Consider the following 15,243-nt stretch of genomic DNA (forward strand, 5'->3'; position numbering starts at 1 on the left):
TGATATGAACTGGGAGGTAGGAGAGGGAGAGAGGCTTTCTCATGTTAGCAGTACCCTAGAGACTCAGTCAGGAGTGAGTTCAAAGCCCCTAAAGACCTCAAGCTCCCCATAAAATCAAATCCCGATATAAGGTTATTCTTATACTTGGTGTTAGACTGGATAAAAATATCTTTTAGTGACATAAATTCACATTGAGTGTAATTTCACCGTGAGGTTGTTTATATAGTCTTGTCTTTTAAATGTTGTATTTTGGGAAATTTCAAACATATACACAATTAGAATGAGATAATGAACCCTTAGGCAGTAGCACCCAGTTTAACAGTTAACATTTGGTTGATTGTGTTTCCTTTGAAGCCCCTGCCTCTTTTTTTCTTTGCCCCATAGTATTTTAAAGTAAATTTCAGACATTACATCAATTCACTTGTTGAATAAAATATTTATTTTAGCACTTATCTCTAATTTATAAGTCTTTTTTAAAACATATCCACCATGCCATTATCATACCTATAAAATTAATAATAATTCCTTAATATAATCTAATACTCCCACATTCCAATTTCCCTGATTGTCTCAAAAACATCCTTTTACAGATTATTTAAATTAGAATCCATAGAAGGTCTATACATTGTATTTGGCTGTTAATGTCCCTCAAGTTTCTTTTTTTCTACATTAACATTTTTCCTTACTTTTAAAATAATTTTTCAAGGGAGCATAAAAGGAAAAATACTACCAAAATTAACATATTAAGCTTTATGTTTTGTTGTTGTTCAGTCACTCAGTCATGTCTGATTTTTTCTGACCCCATGACTTGCAGCATGCCAGGCTTCCCCATCCTTCACCATCTCCCGGAGTTTGCTCTAACTCATGTCCATTGAGTCAGTGATGCCATCCAACTATCTCATCCTCTGTCCCTCCTTCTCCTCCCGCCCTCAGTCTTTCCCAGTATCAGGATCTTTTCCAATAAGTTGGCTCTACACATCAGGTGGCCAAAGTATTGGAGCATCAACTTCACCATCAGTTCTTCCAATAAATATTCAGAACTAATTTCCTTTTGCATTGACTGATTTGATCTCCTTGCTGTCCAGGGGACTCTCAAGAGTCTTCTCCAACACCACAATTTGAAAGCATCAATTCTTCAGCGCTCAGCCTTCGTTATGATCCAACTCTCACATCCGTACATGACTACTGGAAAAACCATAGATTTGACTATAAGCTTTATCTTTAAATCATTAGTTTTTATGTTCTGTATGTTTTCAGATCCATACACACTTAATGCTGAAGTGTATAGGGCTATAAAATGGGGAGGAAAAGTTTTCCTTTTCTGATTTGAAAACAGGCATGAATGATCTTATTACTCAACAGCAGAAATCAAATGCAGAAAGTTGACCCTATTTGAGTTCAAATAGGTCTGCATTAAATCACATTTTTAAGCTTATTATGGTTTAACCTAACCAAAATATCACCTTATAAATATAAAATTTGTAAATCAAGTGCCCTTTGCTTCTGGAATTTTATCTTGTTTTTCAGATTTGGGGTTTGTATTTCAGTACAGTGAGTTCAATCTAAGACAGTGTTTTCTTACCAAACATGTGAGTGTTTGTATCTTTTCAACTGTTATTAACATACCTAAATGGCTTGTCCATTTGACAGTATTCCTATTGAGTTCACTCTGATATCTCAGAAGCCTTATTCTTTGTAAAAAAAAATAGTTACATCACAAATTTGCTTCTTTATAATTCTAAATACTTATTTTGCTATTCTACCAGCTTGGTGCATTATCTTCTTTCAACATGGATAGGAGGACAGAAAAGAATTTCTTCTGCTGCTATAATTTTAACACTACCGTGCTTGATATAAATTGTGCAGTGCTGCTAAAATGCCTCAAAATTTTACCATTTCTTTTTATAAACTCTCAATCCTGTGATATCTTTCCTTTCTTAGGATATGAACGAGTCTGCCAAACAAGAAGATATTTTGGAATCTACAACAGATGCTGCGGAATGGAGTCTGGAAGTAGAACGTGTACTACCACAACTGAAAGTCACGATCAGGACTGACAATAAGGTATAGAAGAGAGAACACATTTTGGTCAGATAGATTTTTATATGGCCATTTAGGATCAAAGGTACTGCCACTTATACAAATGATTTAAGAAGGGATTCAGTTTCCAGTGTTTTAGTAGAGATTTAGTAAACTGTTGTTGAATGAATATATAACATTATATGGTCCACAAATCAAGGAATATATCTTTAAAATGATTTGGAATATATCACGTTTCCCTGGGAGTAAGGTGTATTTTCTCAATATATTTTGATATATTTTCTTGGCAGTCATATTTTGTCTAGGTGAATAGTGAATGAAATTGGAATTCTGTGACTGTATACTAACTGAGTAGAGTTAAAAGTGGTTTTAGATCTCTGCTGGATGGCAAAACAGAAGACGTCCTGGAAGTTACCTTACATAATCTACTCAGTACACGTGACTAAAAGTTAAATATTAAGAAAATAGTCAAGAAACCATATGCAAAATATATTTGAAGATAAGGCCAAATGAACCAGCCCATTTAATAAAGTTTCTGCTTTTTTACCTACAATTTATGAGTAAGAACTTCAGAACAAGCTAATAAGTGACTAGACAATCCTATTCTTTAGACAATACTATATAGTAATCTCTAAAAAGAGCTAGAGAGACATCTAGGTTAAAAAAAAAATAAAAAAGAAAGGATTTTCATCTTTGGAACCTGAGACAAGCTCCAGAATTATGGAACAAGGTTCCAGGGAAACTTGTCATTCTGCAAATGTGGTTGTGTGTCTATCCTCAAAGTAGAAGCCTTGCAAAGACTGCTGTTCTCAGTTTCTGGGAAGCTAATTCATACTAGATTGTCTGGATTTGGGCTTGTAGAGTTGAATCCTGGAGAAGGTAAGACGGGGCCTAGGGCCAGTCCACTCCTAGGGCAGTCTTAAAATAAGGACCTCAGAGATCTTCCGAGAGTGTGAAGGGCTGTGGAACAAGCTTTCTCTAGAGTAGATGGCAAATCCTGCAGCCCTGTTTACCATATATTTACCCAGTCATTATGGAGGACAGTTATTATTTGCATACATCGGGGGTAAATTCCTGTTTATATATCTTATATATAAATACATATTAATAAGAATTTCTTTCCTGATTTGATCTCTGCTGAAAGTCATAATTTGCAAAAATGTAACTTTTTCTTAAAATGTAATTTCTCATTTTTTAGTTTTGTCAGAACAAATTCTCTTCATAAAATTAAAGATCACTACTATTGTGACTGTAATTAGAACATGTTAAAATAATTGTGTAGTTGGGAGCTCTCAAGCACATTTTAGTTCCATGAGTAAACAAGTTTAATTTGTTTACTTTCAAGGTAAGTAAACTCTTGAAATCAAACATCTCACAATAGGATGTTTGATAGGATAATAATAGGACCACACTAATGGTCTTGATCACCATATAATAGAAGTAATTGAATAAAAAAATGAGAGAATATAAATGTAACTGCTAACCTGTACGGTTTTATAAACCAGTATAGCAGTAATCAAAATCCTGGATTCTTACAAAATCGGGGAAGAATTAACTAGTTCAGAGTTGAACTGAGTCTCATGCCATTCATTACCAGCCTTGACCTTGTGAGGATATATTGTGTTAAATTAACTATACAATCCCTGTTACAGGCAATACTCAAAAATGTCAGATAAAGTTTTTAGGGGGGTTGGTACTTTTTTTAGAATATGTGAATTATCATTTTGAGTTAGATTTTTGTGGTAAAACATACTGATGTAAAATCATGTTTGATTGCTTTTTCTGAATTCTTCTCTAGATAATTTGGTCTTTGTGTCCAGTAGTTAGTTCATAAACCCTTTTTTTCCCCTAAGTATTTCAGCTGTAGCAAATGGGAATTGCAGCTTTAAGGTCAATTCTTTATTCAGCTCACTTAAGAAAAATAAAATTATACATTGATTTGAGAAAATAAGGTGCTAATGAATAGAGAAATGTTTTTCATGTCTCAGAAGTAAAGTAATCTGGTAATATATGTGGTTTCTCACGGACTCATTATCCTCCTTCTTCAGGAGAGGTTGACTCCAGCATCATGGTAGATCCCCTTCTTCCTCAACTCCTGACTCCACTAAAACCAAAACCTCCCCTTTATTTTTGGACAAAACAATAACCTTTTGCTCATCTGCAGGCTGTTTAGGACCTCTTAAGATTTCAACTTCATGTTTGGCGGTGGGTGGTGAGAAATTAATTACTTTCAGATCAATGTGTTTTACTGATCACTGTTAGATTAAGTTTTAAGTAGCATAGAGATGTAGGAGATAAGTAATGCAGAGTTTCCATTATTTAAAGCCATTATAAATTTCTTTAAAATGACCTGGTGTTATAAGTAAAAAAAGTTGCATATTTATTTGGCACCAGATCAAGCATTTGTTTTGCTTTTTTTCTTACAAGTTCAGTTTATTCCTTGTATGCTTCACAACTGCAAAAAAAGTAAATCTTTTCTGTTCTTTTTGCATATGACAGTCTGTATGCTTGATGAGATCCTGTCATACACCAATATTTTATTTTGTATATGAGTCATCTTGTAATCAGGTTTTTATTGCAAGGCTAGCTTATCCTTGTTTCTGGCACTACTTGTTACTATTGCCAGTTCCCAAAGAAAGCAAATAAATTTTAATATTAGCTTAAACAAATTACAATTGGGAAATAAATATGTTGCCAAAACTACAAATAATATATTCCACAGCTGAAGATAAAAGATTTTGTCATATGCTGGCTTGAATGGACCGTATGAGCGGTTTCCCTTTTTAGAGCTAGATACAGAGACTGCTCCTGGTGATTACTTCTAGAGTAGCTGTATATCCGTCTCAGATCTACCTCAACTTGGAAAAATATGTCTGAAGACACAGTCAGAAGTTCTGCCAAGAGAGTCAATAAATTCAGCCAAATCTGGGTCGTTCAGCCCTAGTTAATGCTTCATTTAGGGCCAAGTGCGTAAGGCTAGGGCATCAGTTCCTTAAAAGGACAGTCTGAGGACACTTAAGCTAGAGTAGATGTCAGTGCCACCTAATAAAATTATCTACAACTAATAGTCTGCAACTCTACATCTTATTGTTCTTTTTTTCCTCTTTATTTCTCTAATCTTTCCTTTCTGCTGTGTTTTTTATTTTTTTATTCTTTATTGGGCTTCTCTGGTAGTTCAGTCGATAAAGAATCTGCCTGCAATGCAGGAGACCCAGGTTCAGTTGCTGGGTCAGGAAGATTCCCTGGAGAAGGAAATGACAACCCATTCCAGTATTCTTATCTGGAGTATCCCATGGACAGAGGAGCCTAGCAGGCTACAGTCCATGGGGTCACAAGAGTTGGACATGACTTAGCCACTAAGCCACCATTGTTCTTTATTAGATCCAATAATAAGTGCCCACAACTGTTGCACACCTACTTGGATGGAATGTAAAACTTTAAGAGCAAACATCTGTGATTATACTCAGACTAGACTTAAATCTGTAACTGCTCAAGAATTATCCTAATCTCTTGAGTCTTTTTAAAATAAAGTTTTATTTTTAATTATATAAGTAATACAGAAATAATATTTCAGGGGGAGAGGAGGCAAGCAGTGTGCTGTGAATTAGAAGCTAGGGAGAACACATTTAGTCCCACCATCAAATCCTGTTTTATTGAACAAAGTTTCAGAAACTTAATAAAACTGTGGCAGTTATAAAGACCCAGGGACGATGGAGCCTATCTCACACACCTTCCATGGGCACCTGAAATTCATATTTCTACCACTTAATATCTGTGTGATCCAGGGCAAGCTACTGTACCTCTCTGTTCCTCTTTTCCTTATCTCTAAAAAGGGACTAATTATGTTACTCACCTCGTGGAGTTGTTGTAAAGCACCAAGAACAGTATCTGACACATAGTTATTGCCTAATAAATATTGATTATTTTTATGTTACAGCATTGTTTTGTAATATTATTGTGTTCTATCATAGCCCTCTTTGTGTCTGTATCAGTGTTCAGGAGGAGTTTACAAAATGTCTGCACTAATGCTTCCATCATTTAAGGAATATTGATTACTGTCAGCCTTATATTTTTTAATAGGATATAGTTAGATTCATATACATATTATTTTTGTAATAAATATTTCTAGTTTTTCCCTAGTAAAAGTATATATAATATGATGAAAATAATAGTAGTAAATGATATTTCTTCAGTGTTTGCTTTGTGCCACGTGCTGTTCTTAGCACTTCACATCTGTTAACTCATTTAATCCTGTCCACTGCCCTATGATATGCAGGTACCTTTTAATACAGATGAGGAAACTGAAACAAGGAGAAGTTATTTGCCTCTGCCTAGTAAGTGACAGTGGAGAAGGCAATGGCACCCCACTCCAGTACTCTTGCCTGGAGAATCCTATGGATGGAGGAGCCTGGTGGGCTGCAGTCCATGGGGTTGCGAAGAATTGGATACGACTAAGCAACTTCACTTTCACTTTTCACTTTCATGCATTGGAGAAGGGAATGGCAACCCACTCCAGTGTTCTTGCCTGGAGAATCCCAGGGACAGGGGAGCCTGGTGGGCTGCCGTCTATGGGGTCGCACAGAGTCGGACATGACTGAAGCGACTTAGCAGCAGCAGCAGTAAGTGACAGACACGATATTTGAGCCTCCAACCTGGGTTCTTACCTATTCAATTAATGACTATATAGCACACTGGTTTAAAAGCACAAATTCTGAATCCAGGATGCTTGAATAATAATCTTGACTCTAAAACTTAGCGGTTGGACCCTGTGGGTAGGTTATTTAACCACTCTATGCCTCAGTTTCCTCGTCTGTAAAATGGAATTCATTATAAACCCTCTACTACTACTACTAAGTCACTTCAGTCGTGTCCAACTCCACTCGACCCCACAGACAGCAGCCCACCAGGCTCCGCCATCCCTGGGATTCTCCAGGCAAGAACACTGGAGTGGGTTGCCATTTCCTTCTCCAATGCATGAAAGTAAAAAGTGAAAGTGAAGTCACTCAGTCGTGTCCGACTCTTCACGACCCCATGGACTGCAGCCTGCCAGGCTCCTGTGTCCATGGGATTTTCCAGGCAAGAGTACTGGAGTGGGTTGCCATTGCCTTCTCCGATTATAAACCCTACCTTAAGTTATTAAAAGTATTAAGTGAATTAACATATCTAAAGCACTTAGAATGGTGCCAGAAGAATCACTTAATACATGTTGCTGTGTGCTTTTTGTGTATAGTGTTGAAATTATACCTCTTTTTTTCACCTAACATTTCATCATGTATTTCCACATATTCTTAAAAATTATAAAGCATAACTTTAGATGATTGTCTGTAGTGCTAGAAGGTTACCATCGCTCTCCAGCTAAGCACCAGGTAGCAAGATGGCTTGGCCAAGTTTAGCAGGTTAGGATCAAACCAGGAGGTCTAAGATCTGGGTGGAGAAATGACAGGGCAGTGTCACACAAGAGCTAGTGGTTAGGGTATGGGCAAGCCTAAGGACCATAAGATCTGAGAACACAATCCACTAGCTGGAAGTGGATTGGCTAGTGAGTCATTTTAGAGAACAAGTGGTTGTTGAATAAGAAAATCCAGTTGAAAGAGAAAACATGGAGAACAGAAAGCCAATGATGATTAAATAGAAAATGAAATTAGAAATCTTACATAATTACTTATTGATGCAAGAATGTACAGTCAGAAAAGCCTATGGGTTGTAACTGCTGTTATCTGTTTTTAACTGTGTGAGGGGCTCTTCTCCAGGTTACTTTATGATGATTATTGAAGGATAATATTTCCTACTTGATCGAAATATTTTAATTTCTATGATAGCAATTTTTAAACTTTTTTTTACAATGTATTTATTTATTTTAATTGGTGGATAATTACTTTACAGTATTGTGATGATTTTTGCCATAGTGAATCAGTTGACAGTTGTTGCGTTGAATAATAAAATAATTGAAGCTGAGATGCCAAAGAATACTGCATGTCCTCTATTTCTGGGAAAATAGAAAATTGCATGCATATTCATATAGATTTCACTTTCTGTATTTTTGATTAATTTTGATTGCTAAGGAAATACTTAATGCCATTTCTTAAGGAGAATTATTCTTTTTTTAGTTTTCTTTTTACTATAGAAAAGCAAGCCTTTATTTGACTTTATGAAAATAAACAGAGCCCACCTAAATGAGAGCAAGTCTATTTATTCAGAGCTTACTATAGCAAGGAATCAGCCACCACCACTTGCATTTGGCAGAGAATTTAAGGCATGCAGGAATATTTAAAAGAATTATAGTACAAAAAAGGAAAGGCTTCAAATGTTCAGATGTGACTGGAAATTTGGAGGCAGGGTCACTAGAAACAGGGCCTCTCGTGATCGGTTAGGGGAGGATATTTGGCTTTGTCTGATTGGGCCTACATTAGAAATGGGGTGGCAGCGGGGGCCAAAAATCGGAGAAGCCGACAGTTATTAAGTGCTGACCATTTTGGTCACTTGTACACAGGTTGTGGCTTGGCTTCCTAAAGTAGTGGCCACAGACTGTGGGTCAGAATTCTATTTTGAGTAATGGTCTGGCTATTATCTGTTGTCCATTTGTATGTTCAGTTTCTCAACTTGAGTCATTGAATCAAAGGGAAGTATCTTCTTAAAATGATCAATCTTATTAATCTTTATCAGGAGAATGATTTTTTTCAAGTCAAGGGTTTTTACGTAGAATCCAAGTAATCATTAATAATATTTATTTCACAAATAAGGAAGAGCAGCAAGTGTGAAATCAGTTTTCAACTAAACCTTACACAGATTCTTTTTTTTCAATTATGCAGTATTTATTCCTAAAAGATTGTATATTAGAATGATTTAATATTAGGTATTTAATGCAGTGAGCAAATGTTCTATCGTGCTTTAATGCCCTATGAATATTGTAATTAGAATTTTGATTAATGACTTAAATAGACTTTTTTCCAAATTATAATTAAATGTTTCCTGCTTTGTTGCTTTAAAAGATAATTGGCTAGGTACCCCTTCTTTCTACCAAAATGTCTTTAGTCATTATGTAAATCTTCAGGTTCATTACAAGGAATTCAGATAAAGAGATGATTTTTTACTTAAAGCTTAGGTAGTACTGCAGCATGTGTTTCTAATTATTTCAAGCCTTTGATTCACTGAACTGCTTTTTTACATCCTTACTTGTTCTTCAGAGTCCGGCTTTGTCAGGGTGCACTTGTAAAAAGAACCTTAAACTTTAAATTTCAACTCTAAGCAATTGGATTTTGTTTTAATGTAAACAAACCATACAGATGTTGCCTTCGGTAATTCACAGCAAGAAACCTTTCAGGAAGTCTTTGTGCTAAGGGTAGAATCATTACAATAGTCTTGAGCCCTTGGGCTCTCCAGTCACTGTGCTAGCTAAAACGTAAAAGCAATAGAGAGGCCTGCATTAATCAGGAGGTGGAATTCCATTTAAATGAACCTGAAGGGACCACAGAATTGCTGTATTATTTCTAAGTCTCTTCGTATTATAAGCCAAATCCTGCAGAAGTGTACAATGCTAGGCTTTCTCTTTGTAGTCTTGTAGACAAATCTGTACCTGGAAGCAATAGAGGGTACTTTTTCCATTCCAAAGCAGTGGAAGGTCAACTTGCTTTGATCTTCTGCCATCAGTGTGTTGAAGAGTGTTAATAAAATTTAGCTTTCTAAGTATTTCTTACCTATACGGATTTATCAATTATTACAGTTCTGGAATAAAGAGCATTTCTTAAGACTTGTACTCTGGTTGCTGGATAGGCTATATTGATAGGATCCTTGTTCAGTTCAGTTCAGTCATTCAGTCGTGTCCAACTCTTTGCGACCGCATGAATTGCAGCACGCCAGGCCTCCCTGTCCATCACCAACACCTAGAGTCCACCCAAACTCGTGTCCATTGAGTCAGTGATGCCATCCAACCATCTCATCCTCTATCGTCCCCTTCTTCTCCTGCCCTCAATCTTTCCCAGCATCAGGGGCTTCTCAAATGAGTCAGCTCTTGGCATCAGGTGGCCAAGTATTGGAGTATCACCTTCAACATCAGTTCTTCCAATAAACACCCAGGCTGATCTCCTTTATGATGGACTGGTTGGATCTCCTTGCAGTCCAAGGGGCTCTCAAGAGTCTTCTCCAACACCACAGTTCAAAAGCGTCAATTCTTTGATGCTCAGCTTTCTTTATAGTCCAACTCTCACATCCATACGTGACCACTGGAAAAACCATAGCCTTGACTAGACGGACCTTTGTTGACAAAATAATGTCTGCTTTTTAATATGCTATCTAGATTGGTTGTAACTTTCCTTCCAAGCAGTAAGCGTCTTTTAATTTCATGGCTGGAATCACCATCTGCAGTGATTTTGGAGATGAAAAAAATAAAGTCAGCCACTGTTTCCACTGTTTCCCCATCTATTTGCCATGAAGTAATGGGACCGGATGCCATGATCTTAGTTTTCTGAATGTTGAGCTTTAAGCCAACTTTTTCAATATCACAGTAATCCACGTCTATGCTCTGACCAGTAACACTGAAGAAGCTGAAGTTGAACAGTTCTATGAAGACCTACAAGACCTTCTAGAACTAACACCCAAAAAATGATGTGCTTTTCATTATAGGGGACTGGAATGCAAAAGTAGGAAGTCAAGAAACACCTGGAGTAACAGGCAAATTTGGCCTTGGAGTACAGAATGAAGCAGGGCAAAGGCTAATAGAGTTCTGCAAAGAGAACGCACTGGTCATAGCAAACACCATCTTCCAACAACACAAGAGAAGACTCTACACATGGACATCATCAGATGGTCAAAACCGAAATCAGATTGATTATATTTTTGCAGATAGAGTTCTATAAAGTCAGCAAAAACAAGACCAGGAGCTGACTGTGGCTCAGATCATGAACTCCTCATTGCCAAATTCAGACATAAATTGAAGAAAGTAGGGAAAACCACTAGACCATTCAGATATGACCTAGATCAAATCCCTTACGACTATACAGTGGAAGTGAGAAATAGATTTAAGGGACTAGATCTGATAGACAGACTGCCTGGTGAACTATGGACAGAGGTTCATGACATTGTACAGGAGACAGGGATCAAGACCATTTCCAACAAAAAGAAATGCAGAAAAGCAAAATGGTCATCTGAGGAGGCCTTACAAATAGCTGTGAAAAAAAGAGAAGCAAAAAGCAAAGGAAAAAAGGAAAGATATACCCATTCGGAAACAGAGTTTCAAAGAATAGCAAGGAGAGATATGAAAGCCTTCTTCAGTGATCAATGCAAATAAATAGAGGAAAACAATAGAATGGGAAAGACTAGAGATCTCTTCAAGAAAATTAGAGATACCAGGGGAATATTTCATGCAAAGATGGACTCGATAAAGGACATAAATGGTATGGACCTAACAGAAGCAGAAGATATTAAGAAGAGGTGGCAAGAATACACAGAAGAACTGTACAAAAAAGATCTTCATGACCCGGATAATCACAATGGTGTGATCACTCACACTCACCTGGAGCTAGACATCCTGGAATCTGAAGTCAAGTGGGCCTTAGGAAGCATCACTATGAACAAAGCTAGTGGAGGTGATGGAATTCCAGTTGAGCTATTTCAAATCCTGAAAGGTGATGCTGTAAAAGTGCTACACTTAATATGCCAGCAAATTTGGAAAACTCAGCAGTGGCCACAGGACTGAAAAGGTCAGTTTTCATTCCAGTCCCAAAGAAAGGCACTGCCAAAGAATGCTCAAACTACCGCACAATTGCACTCACCTCCCACGCTAGTAAAGTAATGCTCAAAATTCTCCAAGCCAGGCTTCAGCACTACATGAACCATGAACTTCCAGATGTTCAAGCTGGTTTTAGAAAAGGCAGAGGAACCGCAGATCAAATTGCTAACATCCAGTGGATCATCGAAAAAGCAAGAGAGTTCCAGAAAAATACCTATTTCTGCTTATTGACTATGCCAAAGCCTTTGACTGTGTGGATCACCATAAACTGTGGAAAATTCTGAAAGAGATGGGAATACCAGACCACCTGACCTGTCTCTTGAGAAACCTGTATGCCGGTCAGGAAGCAACAGTTAGAACTGGACATGGAACAATAGACTGGTTCCAAATAGGAAAAGAAGTACATCAAGGCTGTATATTGTCACCCTGCTTATTTAACTTCTATGCAGAGTACATCATGAGAAACACTGGGCTGGAAGAAGCACAAGCTAAAATCAAGATTGCCGGGAGAAATATGAATAACCTCAGATATGCAGATGACACCACCCTTATGGCAGAAAGTGAAGAACTAAAGAGCCTCCTGATGAAAGTGAAAGAGAGTGAAAAGTTGGCTTAAAGCTCAACATTTAGAAAGGATCCTTGTAAACATGAGCAAAAATGTATTATATATTCTGTGGGCTCAGCTCAGTCCAGTTCAGTCGCTCAGTCATGTCCGACTCTGCGACCCCATGGACTGCATAATGCCAGGCTTCCCAAACTTGCTTAAGCTCATGTCCATTGAGTTGGTGATGCCATCCAACCATCTCATCCTCTGTCGGCCCATTCTCCTGCCTTCAGTCTTTCCCAGCATCACAGTCTTTTTTAAGGAATCAGTTCTTCACATCAGTGGCCAAAGTATTGGAGTTTTAGCTTCAGCATCAGTCCTTCCAATGAATATTCCAGGCTGATTTCCTTTAGGATTGACTGATTTGATCTCCTTGCAGTCCAAGGGACTCTCAAGAGTTTTCTCCAGCACCACAGTTGAAAAGCATCAATTCCTCGGGGCTTAGCTTTATGGTCCAACTCTCACATCCGTACATGACTACTAGAAAAACCATAGCTTTAACTATACAGACATTTGTCAGCAAAGTAATATCTCTGCTTTTTAATATGCTGTCTAGGTTGGTCATAGCTTTTCTTCCAAGGAGCACACGTCTTTTAATTTCATGGCTGCAGCCACCATCTGCAGTGATTTTGGAGCCCAAGAAAATAAAGTCTGTCACTGTTTACATTGCTTCCCCATCTATTTGCCTCAAATGATGGTACTGGATGCCATCATCTTAGTTTTTTGAATGTTTAGTTTTAAGTCAGCTTTTTCACTCCCCTCTTTCACTTTCAAGAGGCTCCTCAGTTCCTCTTTGCTTTCTGCCAAAAGGACGGTGTCATCTGCATATCTGAGGTTATTGATATTTCTCCTGGAAATTGTGATTCCAGCTTGTGCTTCATCCAGCCTGGCATTTCGCATGATGTACTCTGCATATACATTAAATAAGCAGGGTTACAGTATACAGCCTTGATATACTCCTCTCCCAATTTGGAACCAGTCCGTTGTCCCATGTCCGGTTCTGACTGTTGCTTCTTGACCTGCATACAGATTTCTCAGGGGGCAGGTCAGGTGGCCTGGTATTCCCATCTCTTTAAGAATTTCCCACCATTTATTGTTATCCACAGTCAAAGGTTTTAGTGTAATCAATCAATGAAGCAGAAATAGATGTTTTTCTGGAATTCTCTTGCTTTTTCTATGATCCAGGATGTTGGTAGTTTGATCTGATTCCTCTGCGTTTTCTAAATCCATCTTGAACAGTCTGTGAGCTATGATACAGGAATACATTTTACATACATATTTGTCAGAAGATGTGATTCTGCCTGTTATTTGAATAATGGGGAAACTACAGTTGTAATTCTTACAGATTTTCTGGTAGACCTTTTGTTGAAAAATATTCACAAAATTTTTAAAAAATAAGGCACCAGATTTTGCAATTACCAGTAATACATGTAAATACAGGTAGCAATAAGTTGATCTCCATGAGGCTCCATGCAGGAGTAATAGCTCCAATTACTGTCACAAATGTTTGTAATTGTATCTATTGCTGCCAGACAATAAATGCCTTTTAATATAGTAAGGCCATAAATGTACATGCTGCTGTTGTTTAAACAAAATACAATTTTCAGCAAATTTATCCTTGAAACACCTGCTATAATCAAAAAGAGGTGAATGCTATCAAAATAAACGGCCTAAATTAACTAGGCACACATACATTTTTAGAGCAGCCAGTGTGATTACTCAACTGCAGGTTGTCTCAGAGAATGAAAGGAAATATTCACTGATGAACTTTTTTACAGGCACACTTTCTTTCAGGGAGACTACACGAAAGAGAGTACTGTTTTGGATTTTTGTATTGTTTTTAAAAAATGGTGTCATTTAGTGGACTTTAAATTGTATTCTCAAGGTCAGCTGTATTTTTTTTTTCTTTGTAGCTTGTGGGTCATGGACAGGGTCGTAGCAAAGTATACTAGGCATAATTATGCATTTGAAAATACTACAAAGGGGCGAAGGAAAATCTAGCCATCCTTAGGCACCTGGAAATGATTTTTAGCTGCTTGTGGCTGAACATTCAGGATATTCTGTGTTTAAACTTGGTTGATGATGCTTTCCTTCCTATTTACCCTGAGTGTGATAAATGTTTCAACTGGATCCCGAAAGGTTTCCTTTATCACAAGTTGAAACAGTTTTTGCTTTAGAGATTACAATCAGCTCTAACTAAAGAACATCAACAGTGGTAGATTTTTAAGTAAATAACCAATAAAAATTACATGTTATGTAAATGCTGTAGAGGAAAGTGATTCATGCCTCATGGCAGATATACCTCAGGTAGACGTTTGTGATTGAGAGTGTGGAGTTAATACACATTGATTATAACTGGAATTTCTAGACTGCCTAAATATTTCATTATTGCAAAGTATAATTTCATGTTTCCTTTTAATTACTTAATATAAAATATGAATTGAAGCAGAAACCATTTATCATATGGACCTATGAAATGCTCTTTGTAATTGCCTTGCCTCATTTTTCCAATCAATAGAGCAGTTCTCACCATCAGAATGTTTTATTACAAATTTCTTAACATTTGTACAGATTGTTACCCCCATAGTCTTTATCCCATTATATGTGGTTGTTTCTTTATGCCATGGTATCGATTTATGTTTCTTAGTTCTTCAAATATGTAGATGACTTCCGTTTTTGTTTTTTGAGTATCAGTATGAGATCAAAGTTTTGATGATTCATTCTTGAGGTTGAGAGGGACTGGCAAGGTCATCCCTTCTGGCCCTCCACCATGGTTCCTCAGCGTCCTGTGAAATAATGACATTCTGAGTCAGCCTGAGAGTGTTCCTGCATTTTAAAAAGAGCCCCTTTCTCTGCCTTGCCAAATCTCTTCTCA

General features: G+C 37.2%; 1 protein-coding gene across 1 annotated transcript in view; it reads left to right on the forward strand.

Moving 5' to 3' along the window:
- The window catches only part of IFT57 (intraflagellar transport 57), a 73,483-nt gene that overhangs the window by 39,544 nt on the left and 18,696 nt on the right, over positions 1-15,243 (forward strand). Inside the window, exon 6 of the mRNA XM_086407753.1 lies at positions 1,942-2,064. Within this exon, the coding sequence (XP_086263879.1) occupies positions 1,942-2,064 (123 nt within the window). The remainder of the gene's footprint in view (positions 1-1,941; positions 2,065-15,243) is intronic.

Source organism: Bos grunniens, chromosome 1 (genome assembly GCF_055505025.1).
Source record: "Bos grunniens cultivar Pamir isolate PY7600 chromosome 1, Bosgru_T2T1.0, whole genome shotgun sequence".
NCBI lineage: Eukaryota > Metazoa > Chordata > Mammalia > Artiodactyla > Bovidae > Bos > Bos grunniens.